At 31.8% G+C, this 18,066-nt stretch overlaps 1 protein-coding gene across 1 annotated transcript in view; it reads left to right on the top strand.

The window, feature by feature from the left end:
• Positions 1-18,066, top strand: part of ATRNL1 (attractin like 1) — a 683,604-nt gene that overhangs the window by 126,423 nt on the left and 539,115 nt on the right. The window contains exons 11-15 of the mRNA XM_022568674.3: positions 5,497-5,581; positions 6,875-7,083; positions 8,124-8,242; positions 12,715-12,847; positions 16,731-16,912. Coding sequence (XP_022424382.1) covers positions 5,497-5,581; positions 6,875-7,083; positions 8,124-8,242; positions 12,715-12,847; positions 16,731-16,912 — 728 coding nt within the window. The remainder of the gene's footprint in view (positions 1-5,496; positions 5,582-6,874; positions 7,084-8,123; positions 8,243-12,714; positions 12,848-16,730; positions 16,913-18,066) is intronic.

Genomic DNA, 18,066 nt, shown 5'->3' on the forward strand with positions numbered 1-18,066 from the left:
GCTCCGATGTTCCCATCCCATGTGTCAGGGTCTTATTCTTAACACCAATAAAAGGTTATTTTTCACCCGTGATACATGTCTAGTGTTGGTGGGGAGGGCATATTTGCTTACTGTTATCAATTAGGGACCAAGGCTAAATTGCATTTTCTTTCATTGGTGATTAAATGGTTCCATCCAGAAATGCAGTTATCACTTTAGCTTGCATTTCCTTGACTAAAACAAGTCATATTGTCACATCCAACTTCTAAGGGGTGTGGGAGTATCATTTTGCCTAGGCCTTAAGGACGACAACTGGAATATTTGTTGAGCAGCACCAAAGTCTACCACAAATATTGTGTGTAATTATTTTTGAACGTTTAGTATAATCGAAGGTTATGTCCTGAAGATAGTAATAAAGCCTTCACCTCCTGCGACCACATGTATTAAAAGGCAAAGGACTTCTTGAAGTAGAATTGGGTTGTATTATTTGTCTGAGTTAATTGCTCTTATGTATAATTTTTTTTATTACTGTACTGTAATGCTTTTCTTCTGCAGGGACTTGTGTACTTTTAAAAAAAACTGTATTATTGTGTTTTTATTTTCAAGAAGTTAATGTTTATATCAAAAAGGATATTTTGATGGTGTGGTGAGGCAGTATAATGTAAAGGAGTTAAGGAGATCTGGTTTTGATTTAACTTTACTATTTAATGACTTTAAGGAAGTTACCTAACTTCTAAAGACTCTTTTCCTTATTTAAAACATGGTGACAAAAATATTTACTCCTCAGAGTTGTTTTGAGAGTTAAATATTATATAGCACTGATAAGCAATTAGTATGTTATTTTTATTAGGTAAAGGTCATGGCTGCCACTTTAGGAATCTTTACCCATTTAAAAAGACTATAAAAGGTTTGATGAATTCTTCAGTTAATTTTATATAATATTATAATAGTAATTAAAAATGTTTTTTAACTATTAGAAGCAACTATGTGCTTTTCAATTTTGGGCTTCCATAGCCCATAGATAGGGAGGAGGAGGCTTTTCTGTGATGAACTTTGTGGGATTATTTGCTTTTAAACTTTGCACTTATATATCTTTAGTTAAAAACAAGTGGAATAAAAACAAACCACAGCAGTACAGAAGTCAAATGAGACACAAATTAGTGGATCAGGGATAAATGCTCAAAAAATGGTTCTGGGCAATTGGTATATGGAAATATAATGAGAAATATCTGGGAAATATTATATATGGGGAAAATTAAGTTAGATCCATGCAACAAATACAAAAATAACTTCCAACTTGATTGAAGATCAGAATAGTAAGAGCCAAACTGTACATCCTTTGAAGAAAGTTAGAGATTATCTTTACAATCTTGAGTTAAGAATAAAAAGCACAAATCACAAGGAAAACAATAACATTTTTTTTAATAGATCTTTATTGGAGTATAATTGCTTCACAATACTATGTTAGTTTCTGTTGCAAAGCACAGCGAATCAGCCATGCACATACACATGTCCCCATATCTTGTCCCTCTTGAGCCTCCCTCCCATCCTCCCTATCGCATCCCTTTAGGACATCGCAAAGCACTGAGCCGATATCCCTGTGCTATGCTGCTTCTTCCCAGCAGCCAACTATTTTACATTCGGTAGTGTATGTATGTAGATGCTGCTCTCACTTTGTCCCAGCTTTGCCCTTCCACCCCATGTCCTCAAGTCCATTTTCTATGTCTACCTCTTTATTCCTGCCCTGCAACTAGGTTCATCAGTACCATTTTTTTTTTTTTTAGATTCTGTATATATGCGTTTGTGTATGGTATTTGCTTTTCTCTTTCTGACTTACTTCACTCTGTGTGACAGACTCTAGGTTCATCCACCTCACTACAAATAACTCAATTTCATTTCTTTTTATGGCTGAGTAATATTCCATTGTATATATGTGCCACATCTTCTTTATCCATTCATCTGTCAGGCATTTAGCTTGGTTCCACGTCCAGGCTATTGTAAATAGTGCTGCAGTGAACATTGTGGTACATGTCTCTTTTTGAATTATGGCAGAAAACAATAAATTTGACCAAGTTAATGTACAGGCTTTTTGATGAAGATATAGTTCTCCAAAGAAGATATACAAATATCCCAATAAGGACATAAAAAGACGCCCAACATCACTAATCATTAGGGAATTGCAAATCAAAACCACAGTGAGATACCACTCACACCCATTAGGATGGCTATTATCAAGAAATAGAAAACAACAAATGTTGACCAGGTTGTGGAGAAATTGGAACCCTTGTGCACTGCTAGGGGGAATGTAAAATGGTGTGGCCACTATAGGACAGAGTATAGAGGTTCCTCAAAAAGTTAAACATAATTACCATATGATCCAGCAGTTCTACTTCTGGGTATACACACAAGAGAATTGAAATCAGGGGCAGGAACAGATATCTGTACACCCATGTTCCTAGCAGCATTATTCACAGTAGCCAAAATATGGAAACAACCTACGTATCCATATATGGATGAATGGATAAAGAAAGTGTCGTACATACATACAATGGAAATTATTCAGGGTTTAAAAAGGAAGGAAATTCTGACACATGCTACAGCACAGATGAACTTTGAATACATGCTTAGGGAAATAAGCCAGTCACAAAAGGACAAATACTGTACGAATTCATTCATTTGAGGTGCTTAGAATAGTCAAATTTATAGCCAAAAAAGTAGAGTAGTGGTTACCATGGGCTGCGGAGAGAAGGGAATGGGTGGTTATTATTTAATGGGTACAGAGTTTTAGTTTTGCAAGATGAAGGAAGCCCTGGAGATGGATGGTGATGATGGTGCACAACAATGCGAATGTACTTAATGTCACTGAACTGTTCACTTAAAAATGGTTAAAAAACCAAAAAAAAAAAAAACTCAATAGGTTGAACAAAATAAGCAAGGTGGAGAAGAATCCATAGTTTGATACCATTTATATTGTTTTATAAACTACAAAAATACTCTATATAGATCATAGATATGGGAACATTGATAAAACAATATAGGATAGTGGTTGTGTCCAAAGACAGAAGACATAAAGCAGTTGAATTTGAGAGGGAGTACACAGGGAGCCTCAATCATATCTGTAATATTTTCTTTCTTTAGCAAATCTACAGTAAACGTGGTAAAATATTGGGTTTGACAGATCTGGGTAGTGGTATATGGTGTTTATAATACCATTCTTTAGACTATTCTGTGTACTTAAAAATTTTCTTTTTCCCTAAAGAGAGTATAGAGTTACAAGAAATCTTCAAAAGGCCTAATTTTTAGTAAATGCTGGCCTTTATTCTCTCAGCTCTTTTTCCTGATTCACTTCTTAGATGGGTTTTCTGAGCATTTTCCCTGGTTCTCATTTTGGAAATCAGCTTTTCTTCCCTTCTTCTGCTGATTTGTTTTGGACGCTGGCCGAATTACTTATTCTTTAGTCCTAGATAGGGTCAGATTGTTGGGTCACTTTCTTTTCTGGATTCCAGATGTCCCAAAGATGACCTTGAAGATGATTCTTCTTTGGAGATTTTTATAATAAACTGGTTTCTGGAAGTCCTAATTTCTGGAAGTCCTACTCTTTGATCTGACTCTTTTCTGTTTCATTTCTTTGACGCACATTCAGGTTTCTAATTCTGTTGCTGGAATACTGTATTCAACACACAGTTTATGAATCAGTGGCCATGTGGGGTGTGTGTGTGTGTGTGTGTGTTGGGCTTTGGTGGAATGATTAAAATCTGTCTGCCCTAACTCATTATCTATCTCTAACATTTTCATCTCTTTCTTTGTCAAAGTCTGTACCTTTTACAGGTCACCCCTTCTCTCCAAATGGGAATTATCTTTCAGAATCCATTCAATATACTTTTATAACATCAGGCATTCATAAACATAATTTATAGAAAAACAAAGGTAATCTAATGGGCCTTAAGGACATTGCTTAACTTCTCCTAGGTCTCCTTTTTCATTTCTGGCATATGGTGATACCTACTCAATCAATCTCACTGGATTCTTATACAGACTATTTTAAGTTATATAGATGAAAGCACTTTGGAAGTTTTATATTACTGCATGCATATAAATGTACACCTAAGAAATGTACATTTCTTAAGTGAACTCTAATGCATAAAACTGGTAGACTATGAATATTATGTGTAAGCCTTTATAATAGTAGTTCTCAAAATGTGATCTTCAGAGCCTTGGCTCCTGGGAATGTTAATAGGTGTTATGTGAAAAGTGCTTCTATGGATAAAACATTGGGAAAACACTGGGTTTAGTAAAGTTAGGCTTCTATGCTTTTGTACTCTCTCTTTTGAGAGTAGTTAATAGGTTCATGTACTTTGTGAACTGTAGAGAGAGATTATATCAACTAAGGAATACCCCTTTTGGGGCAGATTTGTGAACCTCAGAATACACTGAGAGAGTGGGAGATATAATTCAAGATATATTTTATTGCTCTCAGTCTTCCAGTTTAATGTTCTAAACTATGGTTTTCGTTTTTGTGATTCCTTTGATCTTTACTAGTAATAATATTGAATTAAAGCCAAATTTATTATTTCATTTCTAGTGTAATAGGCATGATTGCTTATATAAGAAAACAAGTAATTCATTACAACTAATTGTATTTGAGATTATTTTCTTGTTTCAGAAGGGCTTCTAAGTTACCAAAAAATGAAATAAATTTGTTTTAAACTTTGTTACATCTATGTGCTTGTATTAAATACCAAGGCCTGCTTTTAGATATGCCATGTCTAAGAGGATAAAATCTAAAACACTGTCCTGAGAATGTTTCTAGTCACTGAATACTGAATTATTTGACATTTCAAAATCTCTATTAATATATGTGTCAATTCTGACGCTATATTTAAATGATAAACAGTTTTCTTTAATCATTTTTCTTTCCATAGGCTTTATGTAGCTCATGAATTATTTAGGTTTCTTTTTTTCACTTTTTTCTATTTTTTGCAACTAAAGCTCTTCTCCTTTACATAAAATGAAAACTATTCCTTTGAAATATCGAATCATTAAACTGATTTAAATATTTTATTTTGATGATTCCATTTTTAGGCATTCTCTCATTGAGTATTATATATTCCATTTAATTTTGCATGCATGCATGTAAAATTTGATTTAATGATTTAACTTTCTGATGGGTTTGCCCAATATTGACATTCATGAATTTTACTATATGATTCTTGGTTTATTTAATAAAATATGTCATTGAAATTACCCTCCAATGTAAAGTTCATCTAATTTTTTTCCTTTGATTTCCTTTATTCTCATACATGTAAAATTATTTGTGAGAATTTTAGGCAGAAGTTATTTTTATCTAAGGAATAATGCTAGTTGAGTAATGATACTAAATTGTAGGTCATGGAAAATTAATGAAAGGCTTCCTAATTTTAAGTATTGTATCTTTATTTGGCCAATGATTATTTTATAGTATTTGTCTTAAATAGTTTTTTTTTTTCACTTTTTGTTTTGCTGTTTTCATTTTCCTAGCTTGTGATGAATGGAAAATATTACCGAAACCAAACCTTCATAGAGATGTCAACAGATTTGGACACTCTGCAGTTGTCATTAATGGGTAAAAGAAGCACATTTATCAGTCATACTACCCACATATTTTGTTATTCTTTAAAACAATTATTGTTTGTACTTAATGGATTGGATTTTATATATCCCTGTAATACCGCGGAACGAATTTTGCTTCATTAACCATATCCTTTATTTCTTTTTTGTTTAAATTTATTTAAGGGGCAGGGGAGTATCAAAGGAAAGGTGCTGAGATAGAACTTCAGATACTCTTTTAAAAAGTCATCCTGTCTTCTTTCCTTTTTCCAGAGATCATTAATGACTTCCTTATAAAAGATCAGTCTGAAGTGATAGAAAGGCTAGCCACATATTTCTTCTGAGGAGAGCAAAGGAAGTGAGAAGAATTAGATTCTCATTTTGGTTCTGTCATAACTGAATGTGTGACTTTTGACAAATCTCTTAACCTCTCTGGCCTTTAAGACTGTTCTATCCAGTGGGAATTTGTGCTGGATGATCATTAAGTTACCTTCATCCTTTATTATGATTTTGCTATTTCTATAGCAAAAGTTCGTTAATGTGGACTTGTGACAGTAAACAATATGCTAGATCATTCCTTAGCTTAAAATTTGTAATTCATGATGACATTTTTCATAAGTTCATTTTATTACTACCTTATTCTAATTATGTAAAAATTCTCCAGTATAATACTAAAAGTAGTCAGAACTTAATCACAATGAAGCTGTGTAACTGATATCGGTTAGCTTTTGAAACTGAAATAAATGAAATTCAGAGTGTAAACATAAAACCTCTAGGCTTCTCTGTTGAAAACGGCATTTGGTTGATTTTTATTTTACTTTTTTTAAATAATAAAAGATATTCTTGAAGGATTTTCGGATCTTTTCCCTTTATTGTGTTAATAATATTTTTAGAAACAAAAATTAGGCTGTTTTGAGGGCATGCCAATTTTTTTGGCATTGGTAGTATTAATTCAGTAATCATCTGGGCTTTTCAAATTGAAACTTTGAAAATCTTTTTGATAATTTTACTCTTGGTCTTTTTATTTTACAAGAGGATAGTAAAACACTATATGAAGAACTCTATATCTAATTTCTAAATTCTTTGTATTCAAAAATTATAATTCTATACAGCAATTCTAAAGTGTATCTTATTGTCTAAAGTATATCTTATTATAGTATATACAGCTACTATATATTTCTAAAAAATTGTTTCCTAACTAGATAAGATAATGTAAAATGTGTATTTAAATTTATTTTTAAAACTAACACATTAGACAGAGACTTTTCTTAATATTGTTCCTTTAAGATTCTTATTTTGTCTCTAATAGGTCCATGTATATATTTGGAGGATTTTCTAGTGTACTCCTTAATGATATACTTGTATACAAGCCTCCAAATTGCAAGGCTTTCAGAGATGAAGAACTTTGTAAAAATGCTGGTCCAGGGATAAAATGTATTTGGAATAAAAATCACTGTGAATCTTGGGAGTCTGGGAATACTAATAATATTCTTAGAGCAAAGTGCCCTCTGAAAACAGGTAAAAATTTTTTTTCTTTCTTATATTTGGAACAAAGCTTCTTTATTTGGCTAGAAATGGAAATGCATTCTGCTTGTAAGAATTACCTTAGGAGCTTTCAGAAATTAAAAACTCATAATCCTCTAATTAGGAATTCTAATGTTTGAATTTAGCAGTGATTAGTAATTTAATATCTTTATTAGCTATTTTTAGTTTTCTTTTTTGAATTCTGTATGTAATATTTATATATCAATTTGTATATGTAACATGGCCATATATATGAATTATTTTCATATGTAAGTAAAAAATGCTTTCAAATACACCCTGTCTAAGATATACTGTATGCTTCAAAGAAAAAAAATGAAGTAATTTATTCTGCATTTGGTAGTTTTTTTCTTTCTGAATTATTGCCAAGGCAGACCATAAAGTTAAAAATTTTCTAGAATTTTGATGAGTTTTGTTATAATTTAATATTTCTTATAAAATATTGAATAAATAAATCAAACTTATGAATAATTACTAGTAAATATTTATGAGGAATGATTTGGATAAAAATTGTTCAATTTTCTTTAAATGAGTGGGGCTCTTATACATTTTTGGTGCTACAATTAACAAGTCAAGTTTTGCTAATCTATAATAAGTCATGTCTCTAAATATCTTTATGAAGAATAATAAGCAATGAGTATTTGTTATAATGTTTTCTTTTAGATATATAGTAGTACATTTTGTTTAGTAAAATACCTCTAAATCTTTTTCTCCCTCCATAATGTGTAAATTTTATTTAATTAATTAATTAATTAATTTATTTTAATGTGTAAATTTTAAATGGCTGTAGGATCCTAGTAGACTGAATAAAGATGAGTCTAAGAGGTATCTAAATCCCTTTAAATCTAATTAAATTACAAAATTGAGTTCATATTGAAGAATTTATTTTGATATTGATGGTTATATTTATGGTTTAAAAATGTCTTAGTGATTCTTAACAGGTGTTAAAAATATGTGAATTAAGACGTGTGACATTTTCTTTTTCATCCTGATATGTTCTCTCATTTGTATCACAGCTGCTTCTGATGACAGATGTTACAGATACGCAGATTGTGCCAGCTGTACTGCCAATACAAATGGGTGCCAGTGGTGCGATGACAAGAAATGCATTTCATCAAACAGTAACTGCAGTATGGTTAGTATTTACGGGTAAATGATGTTGTAGCTAACATGCTACTTCATAATCGTTAGCTTACCATTTAGTACCACTGTACAAAATAGCACTTTCCTTATCAAGATATTTAGACTAGGGAAGGGGGAAGGGCGAAATAGGAGTATGAGATTAAGAGATACAAACTACTATGTATAAAATTGATAAGCAACAAGGATATATTGTCCAGCACAGGGAGTTATAGCCATTGTTTTGTAAGAATGTTAAATGGAGTATATAATCTTTAAGAATGTTGAATCACTATGTTGCACACCTGAAGCTAATTCAATATGGTAAACCAACTATACTTCAAAAAAAAAAAGACATTTAGAAAGTATGTGGGAAATCACCTACTTCCTGGTATGTTGTAAATTCAGCCTGTAGTTCCTTGCACATATTTGTCAGTCTAGATTCCATTTTGAATCTGGAAACTTTTACTTCTTTTCATAAATAAGGTTGGGAAAATCCTTTCAAAAATTGTTTTTAAGAAAAGACTGTAGCTATAAACATTATCTTCTGTGCTGATGAAAATAGGATTATATAAGGGTTATATTTATATAAGTAATTTCCGTGAGATTCTTGTCAGACATGCATTAATAGTGGTGTGGTTTAGGTTTTGTTTATACACTTTGTGTGCAAGTTTAATCTGAAGTATTGACAGTGGTAGTTTTCCTTTTATCTGTCTTTAGATCTTTGGTTCTCTGAGGCAATATTGTCCCCCGGAGGGACATTTGGCAATGCGTATTTTTTGGGTTGTCACAGCTGTGGGGCTGCTACTGGAATCTACTATGGAGAAAGCCAGGGATGCTGCTAAACATCCTACAGTGAATGAACAACCCTCCCACAAAAAATAATTATCTGGCTCAAAATTTCACTAGTGATGAGGTTGAGAACCCTATTATAGATAAGAGTATTGAAAAAATTATAAAATTAGTATTGATGCTAGATTAAAATGGATTAAGAGCAGCAAAAATTAAGCTTTTAAGTGGGTTGCATCAAAATGTCCCATATTTTTTAGAGGATGTCAACAAGTTGAAGGAAAAAAATTTTTAAAGTATTAACAATTATGTTTAGTAGGGTTAAAGATTCTCTTATTGGAGTATAGCTTAAATAACTAAATAGTGTGCAGACAGATTTTCAACTAAATACATATTATTTTTTCTTTTTCTGAATTTTTATTAATCAAGAAAACTATCCACTTGTTTTTCAAGATACCAGGCAGAAGTGAAAGGTAAAGAAAAGGGAATTTGAAAACTAAGTAAAAAGTTTTTATTTTATCATCTAAAATTTTTCTTTAGTAACCAGTCATATTTCAAAATAGTTGTATGATTCTATTCTAAAATAATATTTAAAACTTAAAATGAAGGAAAATATTGAATTATTGACTAATCAGATTGAACCCTTTTGTTTTCATACATACTGTATTGGTGTATACTTTTCAGTGATATGAATTGCTGTAATGATAATAGATACCTCAATTTTATTTGAGTTTTAATGTTAATATGACATGACTCACTTTGAAAATTTGAATTATTTTTTATACTTGCATAATATTCATCTAATGGGAGTTACATTAGTGAATAATGTGGAAGTAGGAGCTAAGTAAAATAAAATATAGGAATAAGGGACTAAAATGGAGAACGTTATTAGATAAAAATTGCAAGCAGATTTTACTTAAAAATTTGTTCAGTAACTGAGTTAATTTGTGTTTAGACATTTACACTATATGAAAATACACATATCTCAAAAATTGTACTATGCAAATTGTTATCAAGTGTTCATTTTTAAAAGTGGCCTTTTGCTTTAGAGTTATTTTTGATAATGATGTCTTAACAAGGAAAGTACTGGGTGAGATAGTATAAGTGAGCAGATGGTACTCACTTGTAATTTAGACTTTGATGTAACGTGTCTTTTGGACGGTTTTATCAGAGTGATGATTAAGCTAAACCAAATGCTAATGGATACAGAAAGGTTATGAGATTTTAGCGTAAATGATGTCCACTGAGATTCTATTTCATTATTTAGTCTTAGTTACTGCAAGTTGCATATTTTGTGCTCTAATAGCTCCAATAACCTTACTTCTTACAGATTTTCATTTTAAATTTACATCTAAATATAGTAGGATGAAGATGAGTAGAGTAATGATTATGTTTCACAGTCTGTTTACTAATGTGCATCTGGTTCATTAGGCCAAAAAATGCCAGCCATGTTTCAAAGTAACAGTCAGCTTTCTTCCATCATTGAATAAATTGGCCCTGTGTGTGACTGAAATATAATTTCATCTTTTGTACTGTTTCAGTATCAATAAATGATTATACTGTTCTTTTTTTTTAAAAAATAAATTTATTTTTGGCTGCAGTCGGTCTTGATTGCTGTGCGCAGGCTTTCTCTAGTTGCGGCGAGCAGTGGCTACTCTTTGTTGCGCTGCGTGTGCTTCTCATTGCAGTGGCTTCTCTTGTTGCAGAGCACGGGCTCTGGGTGCACGGGCTTCAGTAGTTGTGGCATGCAGGCTTATTAGTTGTGGCTCACGGGCTAAGAGCGCAGGCTCGGTAGTTGTGGTGCACGGGCTTAGTTGCTCCGTGGCATGTGGGATCTTCCTGGACCAGGGCTTGAACCTGTGTCCCCTGCATTGGCAGGCGGATTCTTAACCACTACGCCACCAGGGAAGTCCCAATTATACCGTTCTTAATGAAGAGCAGTTGAGTTATTTGGATGGTGACTCTGATGTTACCATTGTTATTCTAAAGATTGGCATTAAGCTGTTATTCTTTCTCTTATTCTAACATGTTGTTTAGCCATTCTCTTGTCTTTTTTATAGGTTATTTTATTTATCAGATGATTCAAGTAAATTTATTTTTAGTTAGTTAACAGATGTTTGGAACTATAATAATTGTATAGAATAATACTAAGATTTATATACTATATGAGAACAAAAAGCTATGAATCAGAAAAACAACATTAAGAAAATTTATATGTTCTTAATGAAAGCGTGATGGTTGAATAAGAGTTGCAATGTAATTTGGGTTTTAAAAAAATATTTCTTCTGCGATTATTTTAGGATGAGTAAGATAAACATTAGTATCTATGTACTTTTTTTCTTTTTCTTTTTTCTTTTTGCGGTACGTGGGCCTCTCACTGTTGTGGCCTCTCAGGTTGTGGAGCACAGGCTCCGGACGCGCAGCCTCAGCGGCCATGGCTCACGGGCCCAGCCGCTCCGCGGCATGTGGGATCTTCCCAGACCGGGGCACGAACCCGTGTCCCCTGCATTGGCAGGCGGACTCCCAATCACTGCGCCACCAGGGAAGCCCCTATCTATGTACTTTTAATCTGTGACCTTATGGTATATGCTAATTTGCTCTAAAGAAATTAACATCTTTGAAATGGAGGTGACCGCAATGTATTTTATGTTGGAAAGTATAGTAGTTTATAAATAAATATTTGATGAGTGACATTTTAAAGTATATATTTAAGAGGATAAAAATTGCTTCAACCATTTTTATATATGGGCGAGTTATAAGCAAATTTTAACTGTTAAGTTTTTTGGTTGAAAAGAACTATTTAACACCCTTACATGAGAAAGCCTGAGGTAAGTATGTCTGCCTACTGAAATAAAAGGGGCCTCAGGGTGCAGCATGTGTTTTTTCCTTTTTGTTTTTTTTCTCAAAAAAGAGTAACAGGAAGAGTTGAGCCCAAAATTTTAGAATTTGATTTTCATTATCATAGATGCTAAAAATATTATGTGAAATATTGAAACTTGGTATATGCAAGGAACTCACACCAAAGTTTCTATGTTGCCTTTTTTTTCTTTTTTAACCTTTAACCTTTTGGAGCTGGAATTAGTTGAAATATGATAGTTGTATAATAGGACTGATCAAAATGTAACTTTTGCAGATTCTTTTCAACCTCCATTATGGAAATGTGACAGATACATACAGGAGAAACATCAATTAACCAAAACCATTATTTAATGTCTGTGGAAGTAAAATTAGTTTGAGTTATTGAGAAAATAATTTATCTTTTTAGATTTTATTGGATTTTGATAAAACATCTCTTTAAGTTTTTCTACTCATCGTTTCTACTTCATTCCCAAGGGTCTGTATGATAGTTTTATTATGACTAGAATTCTTTCATGTGATCATTGAGAGAAATGACTTTGTGCATTGGCTTTATTTATTGAATTGGAAACCTGTTATCAGATTCAATAGAATAGGTTTTCATTACATGGTTTCTGTTTCAAATTGTGTAATTTGCACGTTTTTCCAGTAAGCACACATTCTAATTCGAAGAACTTTGTTTAAATAAAGAAATGGGTAAGAGAAATTCTGATTCAGTACAACTGGATTTGGTGTTAGAAATCTGTGTTGTAAAGCTCACCAGGTGACTTATATGTACACTGAAGTTTGAGTCATTGCTGTACAAAGGTGAAAAATAACATACTTTATCTTTTAATTTTCTAGTCTGTGAAAAACTATACCAAATGTCATGTGAGAAATGAGCAGATTTGTAACAAACTTACCAGCTGTAAAAGCTGTTCACTAAACTTGAATTGTCAGTGGGATCAGAGACAACAAGAGTGCCAGGCTTTACCAGGTAAAGATTTCAATTTGGTAAATGAGTTTTATAGTCCACAGATGAATGCCATTATAGTAAAGAACATTTAGTAAGAACATTCCATTTTCTAAAATTAAATCAGTAGCAAATAAACAATAATATTGGAGTAATGATAGCAGTGTTTCTACAAGAAAAGTTTGTATGTTCATTTCTAATTCTTTTAAGATGTTCAAGGTTTCTTGTATTTATTATGCTATTGACTTGATCAGAATACTGTTCAATTAAAAAATTATGTCTTAAAAACATAGAAAATAAAAAGTATTCAGACTAGTATCCAGATCTAGCAATGTAAACATTTTAGCATATTGGATTTATTTTTTAAGTGCCCTTTATTTTTTAAATTTCAGGAACTGTTTTTTACTGACTGCTTTTTTGTTACAAATTGAAACATTTATAGTAATTGTTATATGATTTAATGAGAATCTAAGTTCTGCAAACCAGAGCAAAACTCATTTTATTTATTTTTAAAAAAATAAATAATTAGGTTGTGCCAGGTCTTAGTTGTGGCAGGCAGCCTCCTTAGTTGTGTCTCGCCAGCTCCTTAGTTGCAGCATGTGTACTCCTTAGTTGCGGCTTGCCAGCTCCTTAGTTGTGGCATGTGAACTCTTAGTTGCGGCATGCATATGGGATCTAGTTCCCGGGCCCCCTGCATTGGAAGTGTGGGGTCTTAACAACTGTGCCACCAGGGAAGTCCCAAAACTCATTTTAAAAAGAAATTTCAATTTAATTTTTATAGCTAACACTCTTCTTAGTGGACCCTAAGTACTCTTTCTTTCAAATATGAAAGAGAAAAGCAGAAAATTGAAAACTTGTAAAGATATTTAACCAGTTCCATTTTCTTATTATACAGATAAGCTGAGACACACTGGTTATGTGACTTGCTTAAAAGTGCCTGACTTGTAAATGGCAGAGGGGACTAATAACTGGGAGTTCTATTTCTTTTCAGTTTTTTTGCCTGTTTCTATATCATGATTTTTTTTTAAAAATTCTTTCATAGAAAAATTTTCTGAACCTATGTAGTTCTAGAAAGTGTTGGAAAATTCCATCACAGGATTTAAGTCTTTCTTATATAAGTTCATGTAAGAAAATAAAAATTAGATTGCCTTTAAAAGTACCATTGAGGTTTTGGAATTTTCTCTATGTACTGACTTTTGAAGCTTTTAAATAGTGATATATGCATGTGTGTTCACTTTGAGTAAATTAAAGAATATTAATGCAGTAGGCAGGATTTGAGGAGCATTAGTGATATGATACTAAACTTGAAAGTAATGATTTCTAAGTGTTAAAATCTAAAAATAACATGTAGATCAGAAAAAATACTTATAAAGTCTCTTTAAAAAGACAAAGAAAATGCTAGACTAAAATAAGATTTGACTGAAGGAATATATATGTTTAAAGGAATATTACTCAATAAGAAGGGAATTAGATTACCAGTGGAAATTTGGAAAAATAATAGTGAAGTTTTATTTGGTAGTACCCATCTATTCATTGCTTGGGAAAATATTTTGGTTTGGTATAAGGGTTCTACTTGACCAGGCTATTATTTTGGAGAATAATAAATAGAATAAAATATTTTATTATGTACTAACTTACCTTGTCCTGTGTTCATATTTACTAAGAACCAGCTTGGTATATATATAGTTTGGTTTCCATTCAGCTTGTCTCAAGGAAGTGAATGCTCTAAATGAAGGGCCCAGTCTGTATAGTAGTTGCACTTTTCCATGAAAATTTGTGAATTGCATTTTTCCCATTGATCTCATATAAAATTGGCAATTTGAATTTGTCTAACTAAACTTATTGAAAAAATTAACTGCTATCCTTTTAACTCTAAAGCTGAGTTAATGCTCAATACTACGGAAGCCTAAAACATCAAAACATTTGGGTCAGTGCTATAATTTAGTTTAGCCTCAAAGGCCCATGCATTGTTTGCATTTGTATGATTTATCAACCAGGTATTTTTGATCTTATAAAAAAAAAGAGACAGGCAAAACTAATGTAAATCCTTCCTTGATTTAGTAAGGAAAGAAACAGCCAAAATTTAACCAAAACTTTTGCACTCTTTCCTTAAAGTGATTTGGTACTTTAGATTTCAGAAGACAAGGAAGATTGCTGTATGTGTAGCCCGAAAATGAAAACAGACGTGTTTGAAAGTCTTATTAAATGACTCCAGTTTATTGAGGGGTTACTTTGTTCCAAGCACCGTGTGTTATTCTCATTACCTAGTTTAACAGGACAGCAGTTATTAAAGAACCAGAGTACCCTGTAATACTAAGATATTATTTGCTTTTGTGATTCTCATTCTGTTATAGGTTTGCTATGTAAATAGTTTTCCAAAGGCTACATAATATGTGATTCCAATAGATTGAATGTAGATGCAGATACGAGAATACAGTTATATTAAACCAATACTAAAGAGATTTGCAAAAATATTTATAGAACAATGCCACACTTTTCACTATTTTGGTTTTTGGAGACTATAATTAAAAAATTAAATATGCTATTTATTTTAAGTTGTTATATTTTTCCCCAACATTTTATTATAAAAAAGTTCAAACATATAGAAAAACTGAAAAAATTGTAGAGAGGATACCCAATACCCTCACCCTAGATTCTGTGATGCACATTTTCCTCTGCTTTATTCCTGATCTCTTTGCCTATCCATGCCCTATTCATTTATCAACCCATATCAATTTTTTGATGCCAGGGACCTGATTTGAACTGCTCCTAATGAGAAAATTTGATGGTACATCTTCTTCAAGCCTATAATAGCATAAAGGGACAAGACATCCCAGAAACTGGAGAAGTGTGTTTGTAATAAAAATTTAAATTGTAATTTTAAATGAATAAGTATATTTTTAAAAGATCAGTTTTTATTTTTAATATGATCAAACCCAATAGATATAAAATGCATAAGGGAAAAAATATGTGGAGTTCTCAATAATTTTTAAGAGTTAAAGGGGTCTTGAGACCAGAATATTTGAGAATTGCTGCTTTATAATAATTCCATAAAGATTGTATTAATGCATCCAAGGCTGAAAGGGCAAGAGGCACTGATATATTTAGTGATGTGGAAACTAAAATGTAGTGAAACTTCATAGATCGGTGTGTTAATAAAACACTGCAACGTTAATTAATGCACATTAGAGCATAACTTTATATTGTATTTATAAATCCATGTTTTAGAAAATAGGCACTGTTTTAAGTGCAATTTGGACCCTAAGGATAAACCACTGTTACTGAATGGTATGTTTAAACTTTTGAAAGACCTGAATGACTGTGTAAAAATAAATACTAGAAAGCAAAGCTTATAGCTTCTTTACTATACGTAAATGAAATGAGACTTCTCGCCCCACAGTTATAATTAAAGAATCAAAGAACCCAGCTTATATCAAAATCGTACACCTGGGCTATGGAAATTAGATTTATAGGACAATTAGCTACACTTGTAGGATAACTTTGAAATTGCTTTTGTTATGTGCTGGTTATTTTTCTATTAAAGTGATCTTGTATTATATAAATTGCACTTTGGGACATAAGTGCAGTAGTAATTTTACTTGCTGAGAAACCATATGCCAGTACACTAGGTTTACACAGAAAACCTAACAGTCAACACATTTTAACAGATGTTATAGAGCCGTAGCTTCTCTTATGTTTAAGAATTAAAGAAAAAATTAGGATCTTCTTATTCTTCATCAAACTATTAGACAAATTTAGTTTGGTATGTTATAGTGATATATTTAAATTTTTATTGTTAAAATTATTTAAACAAATACCGAAGTTGTATTTAGAATTCTGAAATAATTGAAAAATACACATGCTTTTTGGTAATCTAAAAATAAGATATAATTTTTTTTTTGATTAGCTCATCTTTGTGGAGAAGGATGGAATCATATTGGGGATGCTTGTCTTAGAATTAATTCCAGTAGAGAAAACTATGACAATGCAAAACTTTATTGCTATAATCTTAGTGGAAATCTTGCTTCATTAACAACCTCGAAAGAAGTAGAATTTGTACTGGATGAAATACAGAAGTATACGCAACAGGTAACAACTATACTTGTTTTTATTATGGAAATATGCTGATAATCCTGTAACCATTGGCAATGGTTCATTCTTTTTGTTTTTTTAATACATTATTTTTACTAAATCGTCGAAGTAAAAGTAGAACTGATTTCTTTGGTAATAAAGTTTTCTAAATTACTCATCTCATGTTTTGCTCAGTAAACCATCGCATTATCTTACCAAGAAGACATCTCATATGAATAAATATACTTTAAATATACTTTAAAACTTGTGCATATAATTTAAGAATTTGTTTTGAAGTGTAATAATTTTGGGATGTCCCTTATAATAGAACACTAGACCAACACATTGGCTATATTTGTATATATGTATCTTTGTGTGTGTGTTCTGTGGGTTAAGTTTTTGAATTATACTATTTTCCTAGGTATAGATTTGCTTGAAATAATATACAAATAGCAGGACTTAAACTGATTTTTAAAGTACATGGGAGATTTGGAACATAAGCATTTGGGAACAGTTTCAATTTCCTAGAGAGTTGGTCCATAGAAAATGGAATATTTCCTTGGAAATAATGTCAAATATCATTTTATAAGAAATTTTTAATAGGAACTCACAGTATTTTCTGTTCTTGGGATGTTAAAATACAGTCAACTCTTAAGAACAGATTAATTTGGAGATTTGGAAATAATTTACTAAATATTGTTTTGAAATATCTTATTTAGATACTTACTTGAAATGTCTTGAGGACATTTTTAAAAATTGAGGTATATTTGACATGTTGTTTCAGGTAGACAACATAATGATTTTATATTTGTAATATTGTGATATATACTGTTTTTGGATTTTTTTTTTTAGGTTCCACATGTAAGTGAGATCATTTTCTTTCTCTGTCTGACTCATTTCACTTAGCATAATGCTCTCAAGAGCCATCCGTGTTGTCGCAAATGGCAAGTACCCTGTGATCTCACTTCTGTGTTGAATTTAAAACAAAGAAACAAGAATACACATGAAAAAACAAAAAACCAAGCTCAAAGATACAAAGAACAGATTGGTAGTTGTCAGAGGCAAGGGTGGAGGGTGGGCAAAATGGGTGAAGGGGGTCAAAAGGTACAGACTTACAGTTATAAAATAAACAAGCCATGGGGCTGCAATTCATGGCATGGTGACTATAGGTA

The sequence above is a fragment of the Delphinapterus leucas genome, chromosome 16 (genome assembly GCF_059928025.1).
Source record: "Delphinapterus leucas isolate spDelLeu-1000000601 "Yukka" chromosome 16, BTC_Dleu_Yukka2, whole genome shotgun sequence".
In the NCBI taxonomy this organism is placed as follows: Eukaryota; Metazoa; Chordata; class Mammalia; order Artiodactyla; family Monodontidae; genus Delphinapterus; species Delphinapterus leucas.